Genomic DNA, 16,642 nt, shown 5'->3' with positions numbered 1-16,642 from the left:
CGAACTTTGTCATGACACAAAAGACTCTTCGGAAATGTATTCCCTACGTCAGTGCAACGTCATCAGTCACGAAGGACTTCCCCTCTACTTTCGTAACTGCCCTGCTGATTCAGATGACTGCTGTTCTCGCACGTGAATCGAGTCACCTTTAATAGCTGGTGAGTATGGACCAGTATGGCTCGTTCTGTTCAAGTTTTTACTAGATTAAGTTTAGGTAGGCTACGGTTGAATGTTGTAGCCTGATACGCGTTTGATTTGGGTGACCGAAGGATAAGCTATGTAGGGGAGAGATAGCCGATCACGCACCCTAAAAATGAATGGTGTCGGTCACACTGAAAGTAGTTTCTGGACGTAAATAATGTTAATCGGTTAAATGTCGGTTCTAGCGCACTAAGACTAGCTAAAGGTTTTATGTATTAAGATTCCTAAAAGTATGGCTAAAGTTAGACTTTTCAGAGCGCTAATTTTGTGATGTCACATTTGTTTGACCTTATAGGCTAAATTGATGTCAGTGCAAGTGTTTTCGAAACAGATTGAAACAGCCTAAACGAGTTATGATCTATTGTCTACAGTTTTAACAAACCAATGCGAATCTAGACTAGCGCATGGATGCTTCATTCACTAGCCCAAACACGGTTAGTGTAGTCATGTTAGGCCGCTTCATCGTTATGCAATTGAGGGACATGGCCTTACATAGTCTATGGGCAAGCGGTTCCTAAACTTTTGTTTCCCCCCGCGGACCATTTAGGCCTACATCCTGACTCGGCTCGCGTAGGCTACTCCCACCATCCGACACATAAAAAAGTAACACATTCTATTGACGCATTCCGGACATCATGTTTAATTAGCCGCCATACACGATAAAAAAAAAAAAAAAAATCAAAATGTGCAACTGGTCTATGAGCTCTCACGCTAAAAAAACATTGTGGAGAGCAACATTAAACTGGTTAGATAGCTCACTGCAAACCACACACTGTGGCTTTGGGCAGTCTCCCAATCCACGTGAAGCTAGGCCTATATGCCTCATCATACTTTCGTTTTCTTCGCGCAGTCTTTTCTGTCTTGTCCTTTTCTTTATCCCCCTGCGCTCCACCTCCACCCTCATCATTTTGCCCCCATTCCATCCCATCGTTACATGTTATGTCTCCTGCTATGTTTCTCTCGCTTCCCCCCTTCCATTAACCTGGCAATAGCCAGATGAATTTCGCTCCACCATAGACAGTAAAAGAAATGGACGAACAGACTCCGTCGTTTTCAATGGGAGGGCACTGAGTCAAATAGAACGATTTTTCAGTTGGTCCCCCCAGTACTGCGCAGACTCGCACTTAACTTCGTGGCGTTAGCCATAGAATCTGAATCTTGTAACTCATATGATAGATACACAGAAATTCTTCTCATACTTCCTTCGCCTTCAAAGTCATCAAAGTTAAACATTTATTTATGTATTATTATTAATATCATTCTCACCAAGTCATGTTAATGTTGAAGCTACCATACATGATCATCTTCAAAAACAGTCATGCTAAAACAAAACAAAGTTATAGCCTTGAAGCTAATCTTCTTTCTACTTTTTCGACCTACGGTCAATCCATCGAAAACCTCTGAAATGATTAGTGCCGTTTTAAAAAAATTTAGGTTTACTTTTTTATTATTATTAGGTTGCCTCTGTGTAATGCTTTACCTTAACATACGGTCGTGTATGCTAGGTTTTGCTTATGAGTTACCGTCATAGACAGTAAGGTGGACTGAGCTTCTTATCCAAACAATACGGTTATCTCCCTACGGCGCGAAAGAGAGATTACGTCAAAGCTAGCTTCCCTCCAACCGAACAAGCTACCCATTCTTCTTACGGGTAACCAACGTTATGGACGAGGTAGTGGAGTCTGTTTTGCCTTTGTAGTGTTTATGTGGATTACACAGAAGCTACAATATCGGCACAGGATATATGTTATATGAAGTTATGGTATTTCAAAAAAATCCTAGAATGAATGGACTTCTATGGGAGTTAGCAGAGAGGTGGTCCCTCCAGCCTACGTCGATTCTTCTACTTCCGGGAATTCGCCTGCCCCCTTGAGCTCCACTCATCCATCTGGAACCGATCCATTGAAGTGTTGCTTCAGAAGGCTGGGCCTAATCAAAAAATGCTTGCATATGATTGAATAAGCCACTTGTCCGTCATCTATTGACGTGCTACTTCAACCACTCACATCGAAGCCAACCCGTGACGCTAATAACAGACTCACAGTCGCTTCTACGCTATGTCAGATCTATGAAACTCCCGCCCTGCGTCCTGATTGGCTAAACCATAAAGTTGGTTGGAGAAATCACTCTCAATGGAAGAGGTCCCAGATGGATGTGAGTGAAGCTAGGCGGAGCTAAGCGGAACGACATTCATCTGACTAGGGTCAGGTTACCCTTCCATCGCTTTAATTAGGCCTTTTGGACAGTGTCCCTGTTTTTAGACAGTCTTCCATGTTTGCGTAGCCTTCTACCTAACCTAGCTTCCAAGAAACTAACGCGCCAGATATTCTGTGGCAGGAAATCATGTAGCCTACCTTATTTTTTACGTTACCATATCATTATAACCCGATTCGAAATTATTTATTATTTATAAATTAGCCTAATTAGATTATTAATGAATCCATCATTTTTAACACCTTTCCGACATTCCCTTTTTCATCTCGCATACCCCCTAGTGGCAGCTCATGTACCACTGGTGGTACACGTACCAGTTTGGGAATCCCTGGTCTAGGCTGTTAGGCTGCAGTCTACTTGCATGGTAAAGCATTACAATGGTCTTAGGCTGACAATTGTCTCACCTTTTTTATTTTATTGATTTCTGTGGTTATTTCTCTTTCAAGATCTAAATAGGCCCACTGAACTCACCCTTCAGTCAAGATGTCTGCAGTGGAGTATGATGAGTACGAGTCCAAGTTTATGCGTAAAGCAAAAGAAAATCCATTTGTTCCTGCAGGTAATTAATAAATATATAATTTTCTTATTTAATCTGTAGGCCTACTACTGTTATTAAACCAACACAGTTACTGCAGACTATGCCATAGAGTCTAGTTCTCATAATCATAAAACTGTTCAAATAAATAAGCAACAATACTTATTTTTTCCTTTCACAATAGGAATGGCTGGATTTGTCGCTATTGTGGGTTATGGACTCTTCCGACTGAAAAGCCGTGGCAACACCAAGATGTCGGTGCACCTTATTCATATGCGTGTAGCAGCCCAGGGCTTTGTTGTTGGAGCAATGACGATAGGTATGGCACAAACGTGAGTATTTGTGAGTCTGTGACCCATTCAACTTATGCTGTAAAGTTTCTTTTTTTTATATCTCTTTAGGTGTCATCTATTCAATGTACAGAGACTACGTGTTGAAGCCCATGGCTGAACAGAAAGCCCTGAACAGCAAATGAACTGTTATTTATTTTTTTATTAATTTCACCTCATAGGTGTGTTACTACTATAGGTGTGAAGTACTATAATTAAAGGACTCATGTAGTATGTTTGAAGTGATGGGAATCCTATCCCATTTTAAAAATCGCTGTGCCTCAGATTTCTGAGGTCACCTCTTTACCATCTGCACCTCTTTTATTTATATATATATATATATATATATATAGGCTCTGATGAGAAAGTGAAAAGTTGCACCTGGTATCGACATGGTATTTCTCTTCATTGGTTATGTATAGGAAAGGGAAGGGACACAAGCCAGGGATTTCACTCACCCCGAGAATTTACTACTTTACGCAAGACCAAATATTTTATTTCTAAGAGCCTTGTGGTATTTTCGTCCACAGTCTTATTTATTCTGTCAAGGTAATTACCTTATTGACTGCTCCTATTTTAAACAGTTAGGAATAATGTGTCATAATTAAGTGATGTTTTATTTATCAAATTCTTTGCTGTGTTTTCTGATGGCCATCACTGAAATTGTTGCTCTGGGCAAACAATGTAGTCTGTTCCACTTCCTGCCTCCTGAATTAATTAAAGCCCCTCAATGCAGTTTTGGCAATTTCTTCACTGTTTTCTCTCTTTTTGCTCGCAGATTTTTCTTTTTATGAATTAAGGTCTGTTGTATATTTTTGTGAATACATAGATTTTATAGTCTACTGTATTTGTACATTGACACAGTGCAATAAAGGGTGTGTCAAGTGGTTTATTGAGTATGTGTACACTTAATTCGGAGGATTGGTTAATGATTAGAGAATGAAATGGTAGGATTAGAGGCTTGGGTTAGAAGAACATATAAAACAAAGAAAAACGCATGCAATTACATTAACACCGACATTGAAAGGTAAAGACAGTCTGTTTATTATTAAATAATAAGAGCGGAACATAAACCAAATAAAGTGTAGGACCTAATCACACCGCAAGTGGACATCGCATGGCAGCTTTGTGGCGTTTTCTATGTCTGCTTACCAGAAGCGTGTCTGATGCTATGCTGCAGCGGCCAATTAAAATGTCTCTTTTTCTCACATATTTTTTTTCTTAAATTAAATTTCTTAAAAGTTTTGAATGGAAACACTTTCAACACGCTTGCCTGTGGCGTGAAAAATAGGCATGAGGCCTGTTTCACACCAGGTGCGTGGCGTGAGCGTGTCCGTTTTTATTTCGGCTCCCATGTTAACAGGTTAGACCTTGCACACCGCCTGTGTGACGCACATCTCAGGCGCAGCTTGAGCCGTGCCGAAAACACGTGCATGCTAGGAATAGGACTCACGCCTATTTTTCACGCCACACAGCGTTTCGATTCAAAACAGTGAGAAAAAGTGACATTTTAATTGGCAGAAAGGCCGCCGCAGCACCGCATCAGACACGCTTCTGGTAAGCAAAGACATAGAAAACTCCACGCACCCGCCACGCAGAGACACGGCGTTCACGCCACGTTCCCGGTGTGAAACGGGCCTTAGGTAAGGAAAAGGATGTTTATTTTGGTTGATGCAGAAAGTGAAACATACTCTGGATTCAGTGGGGATGGTCTCAAATCTTAACCATACTGTTTCAAAGTACCTCCTACACTCTAATGAAATTAGGCCTCTAATGCAAACAGGCTGCAACGTTTGGTTCTAGGCCTACTGTATAATAATTATAAATATCCTTGCCTGGGATGATAGGGTATAAGTATACTCTTTTGATCCAGTGAGGGAACTTTGGTCTCTGCATTTATCCGCATTAGTTTGTGAAACACACACAGCACACAGTGAGGTGAAACACACTAACCCGGAGCAATGAGCTGCCTGCTACAGCGGCGTTCAGGGAGCAGTGAGGTTAGGTGCCTTGCTCAAGTGCCATGGATGTGGGCATAGGAGAGCATTGCTCATCCACTTCCCCCGCCCACATTTTTCCTACTGGGTCGGGGATTGAACCGGCAACCCTTTCGTTACAAGCCCGAAGCACTACACAGTAGGCCACGACTGCCCCCATGGCCTACCCTATTTTACATTTGGTTAGTATTATAAGTATATATACTCTTTTGATCCCGTGAGGGAAATTTGGTCTCTGCAAATATCCCAATTAGTGAAACACACTCAGCACACAGTAAACACACAGTGAGGTGAAGCACACACTAATCTTAACTTAATAATAAAGTGAGCTGCCTGCAACAACAGCAGCGCTCGGGGAGCAGTGAGGGGTTAGGTGCCTTGCTCAAGGGCACTTCAGCCGTGCCTACTGGTTGGGGTTCGAACCGGGGCAACCCTCCAGTTAGCAAAGCGCTAACCAGTAGGCCATGGCTGCCCCCACGGCATCATTCACACCTCAGGGAGTGCTTGTCTATCAGGTAGGGTACTGATGTCATGTCATAAATATATTTAAAAAGTGATAGTCCTTGCAGGTGATTTCATTTCTGCATATAGGGAGAAGAGGATAGCCAAGTGACAAGCAGCCCTGTGGGATTTCATCTCAGTTACTATAATGTTGGATTTAAAACATTACATTTTACTATGACATGCTGTGGTCTATCCTTTAAAAAATCCTTGTTAGATCCATACCATGTGTTCTATTGACTGGAACAGGTCCAATCTCTTGCTCACTTGCAAAACAGAGGGTTGGGGTGAGTGCCACAGGCCTAGAGTTCACTTACAGTTTTATTTACCTATTAATTTATTCTAGTCGCCTTAAATGTCATTAAAACTCTCATAAAACATATAGCCTGATTAACGGACAAATGTGTTGGGCAGAATTTCAGATCAGTCCAACAGAGGTCTCCAGCCTGCCTGGCTTGCAAAGCTCCAGCAGGGGGACACTGTCAGTGAGAGTTTGCTGTCATGGATACGACGTCTCTTGGGGTGATAAGTCAAAAACAAAGCCAGCTGAAAGTGGTGTGTTGTTGGTAATATCCTAATATAACTATGCGAGCTGTTTGGTTTGGGATATTCTGTGGAAAGGTCGAGGCATTTTTGTATAGTGTGTACATGTCATGCTCGGTCTAGAACTCGCTATAAGCAATAACGTTAAAGTTAACGTTTATTGTTTTTTTTATCTTCACTGTAGCTTGCCAGTTGCTAACCTAAGTTGTATGCTAACAGCAACTTTTATCGTCTGTCACTGGGATGTGTCACTTACCTGCTCAAAAATTCAATTCATTTTTTTAATTACATCATTGAGCTGGATCAGTAACGTTAACGTCCGATGGAGGGTGACCACGATGAAATTAAGGAGCACCTGAGGCTGCAGTTCCAAGCACTGCAGGACCAGCAAGAGAGACGACTCCAGCGAAGGCTTGAGAGGAAGAGGAAGGATACGGACAGTATAACAGCAGAGACTTTGCAAAACCAGGAGGAACTAAGTCTGACAGGACTGGGCACGGATCAAAATAACGACATTGACATAAGGTTGTTGAAATAGTACATTTAGAATTTTCGAACCTCTCCCGAAAGGCTTGGTTTTCTTTGTTAACTTGTTATCGTAACACCCCCAATTATCACCACTTTTGTTCAGAAATTCTAAAACAACGATGTTTTTTAACACTTCAAAATATAATTTACTAAATGAACCTTACATTTTTCAGTAGCCATAGTTGTGTAGATTTGAACAAAATCTGGTTTGGTTCTTAACGGGAGCATTTACTGCCTGAAATATCCGATTTTGTTTACCACGCTCGGAGTTATAGTGCTGGCCTGATGGGTCGCCTATTTACACCGTTTCAACGGCACATGGACGGTTAGACCGAGAATTCTCGTCGTGAAATTAAAATTCCACTGGAGCTCCAAGCGGTTGTGTACACGCAGCCTTACAACACTGTTTACAGCTCCTCGAGTCACGGTAAAATGTCATTTTTGGTACATAGCTAATTTAGATACACCTATGTTGTGCGTGGTTGCGTTTCTATAGGAGTCCGCTGTCTTGGTTTGTATAGAAATGGATATTAAGTGACACATACACGCAAGACGGTGGAAATACGGGACCGGTGGAAATAGGGGGAGTTACGATAGGCTTTCTTTAGCCCCGCATCTCAAAATTAAGAAGCTGACTTAGAATGTCCATGTCTGACTTGCTGTTCATGTCTGAATGCTACTCATAATGTCCTTCAAACTCAGATGTTAACAGAATTCAAATGTTTAATTTAATATTTGTATAAATATAATCAGTTTAAACATATAGCCTAGGCCTACTAGAAGTTAAGGGTTAATACCTTAATGTAAATACTAGCCTAATTTCATTTTGGGAAACTCTCACAGACTACTGCAGAATGAAAATGAACTAATGCAGAACCAGCTGAGAGAGTTCAAAGACGAAAATGGAAGACTACACAAATTATTAAATGAAAAAGACTTTGAAATACAGCACCTAAGAAAAAAGAGGGAGGAAGAGAGGCTTGCACTGGCAGGTAGGATTGGCATGTTGCACTTTAGGTTACAATGTTTTCACAAACAGTGCCTTATTATAATTGATCACAGGTTTAGATTAGTGTTGCCAAATACCTCATGAAGATGTGTGGTTTGTCTGTAATGTCCATCACCTGCAGGTACGTCTGGTTTGGCTGGTGATGCTGCGGCTACCAAGATTGTGGAGCTGTCAAAAAAAAACAGAGCACTTACAGTTGAAATTGAGCGAGAAAAAGCAAAGGCAAAGCAAATCAATAACCGAGTCAAGGAGCTGGAGAAGGAGGTGACTGTAGTTATCTATCTTAAAGGAGAGTTCTGGCTTTTTTTTTACATAGCCTACATCTCTGTTTCTCTAGGTCATCGAGTACTGTCGATACGAAATAAATGACATAAATAAATAAATAAATTGGTGCTACCTAGTTCGAGTTGCTGCAGCCAACTGCCAGGGGGGCATGATTTTTGGCTGGCTGCAGCAACTCGAGCTAGCAGGTAGCACCGATTTTATCGAGAATCGAGAATATACTGCCATTTTATATATTCCATAATTTGTTATAAGGAATACCTAGCAAGAACTCAAGTCATTTACAGTACCATGATAACCCCCACCCCCATACAGTTGCAGGCTACAACTGTAAATGTACCTCAGATCAAGACAAATAAAAGTAATATGTCAAGAACTACAGAGGACGCCCAAGAGGTAATGCATTTGACACTAAATGATGCTGAATAAATGTGTAGCCTGAAAAACATCAGTCTGAATAAATGTGTACCCAGAATTTTGTTCATATACTGTATACTTTTTATGTAAATTTCTGTCCAAATAGGCCAACCCAATAGTGAGGTCTTTACAAGACAAGCTGTCAGCTGCCCAGTTGAAAATGACTGAATATCGAAATCAGATCCAAGCTGCCAAACAAGATCTGAAAGTAGCCCAAAAGGTTTGTGTTTTTAATCTTTTGAAGTCACAACTTAAATGATATGTTAATTTGGAACACAATTGAGTTGTGCTATTGTACCAGACCACTCCATCCATTCACATTTTAGCCAAGTGGGTATTGGAGCCACTACTGGATACAGGTGTGAATACTGTATTAATTTCAGTCTGTGTGGCAAGATGCATTCATCACATGTACTGTACAAGGTTTTGTCAATAAATAGACTTTCATTCATGAACATAATTCCTGGCCAGTAATGTGAAGTATGCTTTTCTACATTTTAATTATACTCACTACTAGTGGTAGTGACCACTAGTAGTGGTACCTGCATTAAAAAGGTGTGTGCGATGCACTGTGCATCAAACTGTGAAGGTCGGCGTTTTCTGTCATTCTCTCCTGGAAGTGCAGGTTTTAAGCAGTGAGGTGGGTGAAGATGTGAACATCCAGCAGTTGCTTAGCAGCCAAAGTAGCTGGAGAGGACGTGCTCAACAGATACTGGCCTTGCAAAACAAAGTAAGTCTGTGCTAGTCTGTACTTGACGGATTCAGTGTCAAATGTATATGTTTTTTCCAGTATTTTGTATCACTGATGCACAAGAAAGAACCATGGACTAGCAGGTGTCTTCTATTGCCACACTTTTATACCCCCCTACACACACACACACACACTCACAATAAATGTGCATCACCACACTGGCGTACAAACCGCAGACGTGTGATTGGAGTAAATGAGATGTGTAACTCTAACTGACCTGGTAGGTACGGGATCTGGAGCAGCAACTGGGCCTGAGGAAGCAGTTGGGAACCCTGACCCTGGAGGAGGAGATGTTGGGCCTCAGGGGCCACCAGGGGGTGCTAGAGAAAAACTTCAGCCACATCCGCTCCATGGAGAAAGAGAGAAAGGAAACGTTGGAGGTACAGCTGTGATTTGTGATTTGCTCTCTTGCAAAATGTAAGAGAGCGGAAATTGTAATGAAAGAGTGTAGGTTTGGACAGTGTTTAATGGTGAAGCATGAAGCCATACAAATTATTATCTCATGCTTGAAACAAAAAGAAAAATATGTAAAAGAGTCAAGTTGAGGAGCAGCAATCCAGTGGTTGATCTATTTGTTGGCTTGGCTCAAAATAAATGTTGAAATAAGTACAAAAAATAGTTGTACCATCAAATGGGTCAATGTGTTCCAGCTGTTTGTTACATGTGGTCTTGGCAGCGAATCACTGAGGACTACGCAGTGCTTCTCCGAGACCAAGATGACGTGAAGAAGAAGCTGGAGGCCTCGAGAGCCAGAAACCGTGTACTCAGCGTGGAGGTGAAGACGCTCAAAAACCAGATCTCCACCCTGGTGGAAAAAGGAAAACACGACGATGAACTAGTGGATGCATTATTGGTAAGAAACTATGGCGAGAATTGGGTACGCCGTAGTGATTTTGTGGAATGTGTGCTGCCAGACGTCTGTGCTGTGTAGGTTTATTTTAGAGACAAGCAATGCTTTTGAAAGCCTATGGCTCTCAAAGGGTATATTTTCTCATTTTACCCATCAAAGACATTCATAGCACATTTTGCACGGTATGATCATGGACCATTCAAATGATTGCACTGTCCTGCAATCAAGGCAGATTTTTTGTGAGAGGAAGAAATCCACACTTTAAACACTTTAAATTAGACTCCGTGATTGAAGATATGTCTTGATTAAGATCCAACAACCCCTTCTCTCTCTCTCTCTCTCTCTCTCTCTCTCTTTCCCTCTCTTTCTCTCTATCTCCCCCCTGACAGAAGCAGCAGGCACATCTGCAGGCGGTGCTGGGCCGCCTGAGCCAGCAGGATGAGCAGCACGCGGAGGCCCAGCAGAGCCTGGGGAAGCAGCTGCACACTGAGGCCCAGAGACACGGCTCCCTGGTGCAGCAGCTGCAGCATATGGTCGCTGAGAGGGAGACCAAAGTCAAGGAGCTGGAGCTGGAGATCCGGAAACTGGCCCTAAAGGTGAGAGCATGTCATGTTCAGATCTTCCATACTCCCGGACCCCCCCACTCCAATACTAGCCATAAATAACCATCGCAATGTTTTTTCCTCCATACTGACCATACAATTGAGACAATATCATGTTCATGTCATCACAGATTTGTGTTATTATTATTATTATTATCATTATTTATTTGTTTTGTGGGCATGAAACATCAGATACTAGGGGTAGGAATCACAGTGTAATTATGTCAATCGATACTGAAACACAAATAATAATGATATTATCAGCAATTTTACAAGGCATTCCAAAAGATTTATGATATATCACAATATCTGTGTAAATGAGGAAGAAGAGGGCAAAAAGATGGAATGACGTATTGACAGGGTGACTGTGTAGAGGAGTATCCTCATTAATAACAAAGTGGCAGAATGAATGGTAAGTCAAAATGGTAGTAAAAAATATCTATATTTAGCACCAACGTATCGCAGAAAGAAGTTATTCAATATATTGCAAAATCAATATTTTGTCCTACACCTAGCAGAGACAGTGACAAAGCTAAAAGCCTTTTTTCCTCATTGTGTAGCAGAAAGGAGACGTGAATTCAGAGCTAAAGGCTGCTGTTTCATCAAGAGGAGAGGGTGTTCACAGATCAACGTCAGCACGGTATGTGAGTGGATTCACTTGAGAAGTACAAGTTGTTGTTACACAGACCTTGACAGCAGGTTTGAAAGTGCTTCAAACTATCTTACCTCCTCAGTTGTCAAGAGTGTAAAAAGTGTGAGTTTATAGGTGTGATTGAGATAAGGTTGTTCAGTCTCTACGGCACTAACATCAGTAGTACAGATCAGCTGAAATTGTGTTCAAAAGCCTGGAAAATAGAGTTGCATCAATGACATGGTGTTTCAGATTCCGTGTTTAAAGTAGCCTTTTCCCCTAATGTTTGTACTTCTGCAGCTCTTTCTCCACACTTGGGCATAAACTGGTTGAATCTGCTGCTAGTCTACCAACAGGTGGCAGTGCTGACATGAGGTTAGTGACAATGTTGCAGTTATTCCCTTCCACACTTTGTATGCCATGCAAGTGAAGTGTCACTCAACAAGTAAATGGTACAATGTTAATGGTAATAGTAAAAGCGTATGACAGACTCTGTATTTTGTTCATTCTGATGGTAATTTTGATACCATAGATTTAATAGAGACCTAGTCAGACCAATAGTATGAAAAATCAGGAACAGATAGCTACTGACGCAGCCATGCAGAACAGTGAAACACTGCAAAGTCATAATATTCCTGCTTATCTCTAAATACAGTCACACACAGATATACACAGGGACAGTACAGATATCATACAGTCATTACATAGAATCATACTTTTAGTATCAAAGTGACCTACTAATGAGAAATGCAGAACATTAAACCACATATTAGAATATTGGGTATAATGCAGAACATTAAACCACATATTAGAATATTGGGTATAATGCAGAACATTAAACCACATATTAGAATATTGGGTATAATGCAGAACATTAAACCACATATTAGAATATTGGGTATAATGCAGAACATTAAACCACATATTGGAATATTGGACATAATGTTCTATTCCACTTTCTCTCAATTCATAGACACAGACAGTTTTCATATTAATGGACATTTCATTTCAATAATATCCATGGGCTCCACTATTACTCTAATCGTCCAGCAAGCACCATGTTTCAAATAAATGCTGTTCGGGGGCCTCAGGTCGTACAAAAATGATGAAAAACCTTTTCTGACAGACTTTGATAACTCTTTATTTTTAATTTGCACTATTTTGCTCATTTTTAATTTCCCTGCAACAACAAAGAAGTTGATATGCCATGCTATTTTGAGAACTCTGAGAGCAGAACAAAGTTTCAGAACTGAAAGCAACTACTGCATCATCGACAATCTTCGAGAATGAATAGCCACATCATACAGTCCCTAAGGTTTCAAACGCAGAATCGTGTTTTGCAGTAGTGCTCTACAATACAAGTCTTGCTGTCAAATAAATCGCCAATGTCCAGTAAAGGACAGACTAAGATCAAGTCGAGACGGCCATGACACTGAGCAGAGCTGACAGGAAGGAGACTTCAGTGTGCTGCAGGGCTTCTCTTTGGAGGAGTCAGTCACAGCAGTCACATAAGGCCAAGGAACAAAACTCAAGCAATTAAGCAGAAGCTCAGTCAGGATCAGTAGGTGACATTGGCATTGACATTGACTTGTGTTGGCTTTAAATTACTTTAGTTCCACACTCTAATGTCATTCTGCGTTAATTTGATTTTCTTTCTCCTAAGAGAATCACAAGCTCCCAACCACTGTCCCGACTGCTCTTCCAGGATCAGATCCTTACAGGCCCAGTGTACAGAATACAAGGCACTCAGCCAAGCGGCTGGTGTGGAAAGAGACAGGCTTTTGGAGCTCGCCAAAGTGCAGCAGAACAGGTAGGAAAGCCGTGGGTGGCACATGAGGAGATAGTGAAACTGCTGTGGGCATGGCAGCGATGTGTGGGCAGGGGCTCAGCGCTCTCTCTCTCTCCGGTGCCAGAGAGCAGGAGGTGACGCAGAGGTGTGCGGAGGTGGAGCAGAAGCTCCGTGAGGAGCGCCGGCGGGCCGTGCTCCTGGAGCAGCAGCTGGAGAAGAGCCGGCTCCTTGATCTGGGGAGAAGCGCCGCCAGCCAGCAGAAGACCCCCAGCAAGGGCCGCAACAGTGAGTGATGGCACTGGGATTGGAGGAGTTCTGTCAAGGCTGTGCTGCAGAATGTGTGTTTGTGTGTGTGTGTGTTTGTATGTAGATGTGTGTCTGTGTGTCTGTGTGGGTGGGTTCATTCGGCCTTGTTAGAGCTATACCCTGGAATCCACCGTGATGTAATTTGCCTTTTATGTTTATATGTCATAAATTGAGTTTCTGCTCTTTTGTAATGCCACTGATATCCTGTACACTCATCTCAAATAATAATTTGTATATCCTCCCTTTTATGTTTCTAGTAATCGGGCAGTCTCCCACATAGATGTGTATGCCAGTTAATAAAGCTTGTATTACTATTCAATTACTTTATTTCAACTCATACAAGAGTTTTATAATGAAAATGTGTCTGATGTCCTTGTCTTGACCCAGGTCTTTCCTCAAGCAGTATAGGCCTACCAGACAGACAAGACAACCACTCCCCCAGAAGTGCTGCAAACTTCAGCCAGGAGGTCCAAGTCAATGAGCTAACCATACAGTACGTCACCCTAGCTGTCTTTAATTACACATGTCTGTTGGAACCGCAGGCTGAAAAAAACAATGACTGGATGTCAGCCTGGCTGAATGTTGGAAAGAAAGAAGTTTATGATTCACATGGGGGAATGAGCTTTTAATCCTGGTCAATTTAGTATCTCTGCTATGTTTTACATTTATTTGCAGATTTACAGACTTTAAGTGAACTGGAAGTGGAACTTTAAGTGAAGTGGGCTTCTTATCCATGCTTTTTAAAATGACTGTGAGAAGAGCTTGAGAAAGCTACTGTAACATTAGAAATTCTTCAGTAAGGGGTTCTTTAGTTTAGGGCAGTGGTTTTCAAAGTGGGGGCCGCGAGCGGGTGCCGGGGGGGCCTCAGCAAGTTGGAAGGAAAAATAAAAGAAACAAATAAATACATTTGAAAAATGTAAAATATACCTATTACTATGAGGGTTGTTATACAATGCCATTAGAATAATGTGTCGCATATCTGAACATTACATGTATATTTTTTATGATAATGACTGGGAATAATAGTAAAGTGATAGCTCTCATATAGCAGAAAGCCCCAAATGCAATTTTTACACACTGTGTGCTCCATCGCGAAGTGCTTGTGGCTAAAATAATTATTAGAATTAACTTAATGTATTTTTTACATTTGCCGTAGTATTGTTGATGGGTTTAATAACACATCAAGGGGGTCCTTGGCCAGAACCTAGTAGTATTTGGGGGGCCTTGTCGTGGAAAAGTTTGGGAACCCCTGGTTTAGGGAAATGGAGATTGGAATATTTATGATTTTGTTTTGGCAGTAAATATGCATCTAAAATATGTATTTTCTGCACTGAGCATGTTGGAGCAGGATTAGGTGGTATCATGGGTAACTCCAATTGAATCTAGATTTCATTATAACCAGTGCTACTCACTCCTGGAAATGACCATGTTGTTTTGTAGCTGTTGCTGTCTGCAGGCTGTCACTTACTAATTACTTGCTAAAATGGGATGTGGTTGCACCTTTGCCATGTAATTAACTGTTCTCTTTGATGCCTAATTGGTTTCTTTCAATTCTGGAATGGCATTCTGCTACTATTTGATTTACAGCTGGATCAATATATTACAAAAACTCTGGCTTAGGATAAAATAGCTCCTCTAAGTCTTTTAATTTGATTAGCACACATGAGTCTACAGATGTTCTCGTTAGATGTGGCTGTGGCGGGGAACGATTCTCCATTCCAGCATTAGACTTTGTGGACTTTCATTCATTTAGCAGACACTTTTATCTAAAGCAGCTTACAACAGTGAGGAATAACTTTCAAGCTACAATGCAGAGGAGACCATAGTTATTAGGTAATAGTTAATACCACAACAACAATGTGTGAATGGTTTGACAGAGGGAGATTACCCTCTAGATTACCCAGCACTAGTGTCCAAAGAGGGGAATGCTCCTGTTCTAAGCCCTAACCACCATGTCATAAATAAGTTGTAAATCCTGTGGATAACACCTAATTAAAGTGATTGCAGTGTAAGTACGCGGAAGATTACCAGAGCAACCAAATGATCGGAAGTGCCTTCTGAAGTCTGTGAAGCCTATACATCTGTTAGAACATACAGGTAGAACTGATATTCCAAAATACCCACGACAGAAAATACATATTTGAGATGCGCATTAACTGCCAAGAAAATCATAGACTCCAATAAGGCATTGCTGCAACCAAAATATAGTTAAGATGTAGCGTTTACTGGAAGGAAGGGTTGGGGAAATCCAAAACCATTTTTCATACACTCTTAAAACGAATGTGTTGTAAACAACACAAACTGTGTTGTCCTTTTCTGGGCATAGAGATGTGTTAAAAACAACGCAACATAAACAGCGAACACACATTTATTTAAAGATTGTAACTAATATTGGGTGTATTTATACGAGGCTTAACGTCTTTGCCCTATATTCAATGCAGAATTGTTGGACAATGAATGCAAAATGAATACAATCTCATGTTGTGTCAATCACGTTTGCACACAGACTTTTATCAGTCGTAAAATTTTTCAGAAATGCTTGTGAAATTCCTTTTTTTTTTATCATTATTACCGGTATTATTATTTTTATTATTTTTAGGGCAAAGTCCTTTGCAATAGGTACTTAAGAATCAGACCAGTTAAAACCATAGGTTAAAATGAAATGGTCAGATGAATCTGGTATATTCCAACATTTGAGTCCAGTTAGTTGTCCTCACCCAGACGGACATATTTGAGCTGCGGCCATGCTGTGAGTGAGTTAGTAAGTGACATGCTTTTGTGTGGGCCTGCAGGCTGGCCACTCAGCTGGAGGAGATGGAGTCCCTGAGAGCCACGCTCAAGAGCACTCTGCAGGCCAAACAGGACGACCTGCAGCTCTACAACAACATGATGAGCCAAGTCAAGCAGGTGTTTCTGCAGGCCCTGCGACAGCACAAGCAAGACACAAGCCACGAAGGCTAGCGAAATGCTGCAGCAGTCCCTCCCAGTGGTAGGCAGTCTCTGAAGAGGCAGAGCAGAGCCTCACCACAGGACAGTGTCAGTAATGATGTATGGTATCTCTCTTCATGCCTGATTACATGAACTTAATTAACACAATAAGCATCCTCTCTGTCCCTGTGCAGAGATTGTGATTAAAAAACAATGGGTCTGCTACACA

General features: G+C 41.3%; 2 protein-coding genes across 6 annotated transcripts; both read left to right on the top strand.

Annotated features, from left to right (window-relative positions):
- On the top strand, positions 1-4,169 carry higd1a (HIG1 hypoxia inducible domain family, member 1A). Its single transcript, XM_042105434.1, has 4 exons — positions 1-158; positions 2,862-2,974; positions 3,135-3,269; positions 3,352-4,169. Exons 2-4 carry the CDS (start codon positions 2,899-2,901, stop codon positions 3,423-3,425), a joined length of 285 nt encoding a protein of 94 aa, XP_041961368.1. The 5' UTR covers positions 1-158; positions 2,862-2,898; the 3' UTR covers positions 3,426-4,169.
- Positions 4,170-5,686: 1,517 nt separating this feature from the next.
- Positions 5,687-16,638, top strand: ccdc13 (coiled-coil domain containing 13). Of its 5 annotated transcripts, none has more exons than XM_042105411.1 (16): positions 5,687-6,332; positions 6,619-6,845; positions 7,692-7,840; positions 7,979-8,121; positions 8,455-8,535; positions 8,663-8,776; positions 9,182-9,286; positions 9,532-9,687; positions 9,984-10,160; positions 10,547-10,753; positions 11,320-11,399; positions 11,691-11,765; positions 13,054-13,200; positions 13,304-13,464; positions 13,873-13,978; positions 16,278-16,638. In XM_042105411.1, exons 2-16 carry the CDS (start codon positions 6,643-6,645, stop codon positions 16,444-16,446), a joined length of 2,073 nt encoding a protein of 690 aa, XP_041961345.1. In that variant the 5' UTR covers positions 5,687-6,332; positions 6,619-6,642; the 3' UTR covers positions 16,447-16,638. The 5 variants fall into 5 exon arrangements, with proteins under 5 accessions (XP_041961345.1, XP_041961349.1, XP_041961354.1 ...); XM_042105415.1 differs by having other exon boundaries at positions 5,687-6,343; XM_042105420.1 differs by having other exon boundaries at positions 5,687-6,845; positions 11,323-11,399.
- Positions 16,639-16,642: the final 4 nt, after the last annotated feature.

The sequence above is a fragment of the Alosa sapidissima genome, chromosome 1, assembly GCF_018492685.1.
Source record: "Alosa sapidissima isolate fAloSap1 chromosome 1, fAloSap1.pri, whole genome shotgun sequence".
NCBI lineage: Eukaryota > Metazoa > Chordata > Actinopteri > Clupeiformes > Clupeidae > Alosa > Alosa sapidissima.
Note: the sequence above shows the minus strand (reverse complement) of the source record. Positions and strands in the feature narration are given on the sequence as shown.

Excerpts from the sequence above, each read along its gene's own strand:
- higd1a (XM_042105434.1), top strand. The coding sequence starts at position 2,899 with ATGTCTGCAGTGGAGTATGATGAGTACGAGTCCAAGTTTATGCGTAAA. Across the intron at positions 2,975-3,134 it reads AAATCCATTTGTTCCTGCAG|GAATGGCTGGATTTGTCGCT; the intron begins GTAATTAATAAA and ends CTTTCACAATAG. Across the intron at positions 3,270-3,351 it reads TGTTGGAGCAATGACGATAG|GTGTCATCTATTCAATGTAC; the intron begins GTATGGCACAAA and ends ATATCTCTTTAG.
- ccdc13 (XM_042105411.1), top strand. The coding sequence starts at position 6,643 with ATGGAGGGTGACCACGATGAAATTAAGGAGCACCTGAGGCTGCAGTTC. Across the intron at positions 11,400-11,690 it reads CACAGATCAACGTCAGCACG|CTCTTTCTCCACACTTGGGC; the intron begins GTATGTGAGTGG and ends GTACTTCTGCAG. Across the intron at positions 13,465-13,872 it reads CCCCAGCAAGGGCCGCAACA|GTCTTTCCTCAAGCAGTATA; the intron begins GTGAGTGATGGC and ends GTCTTGACCCAG.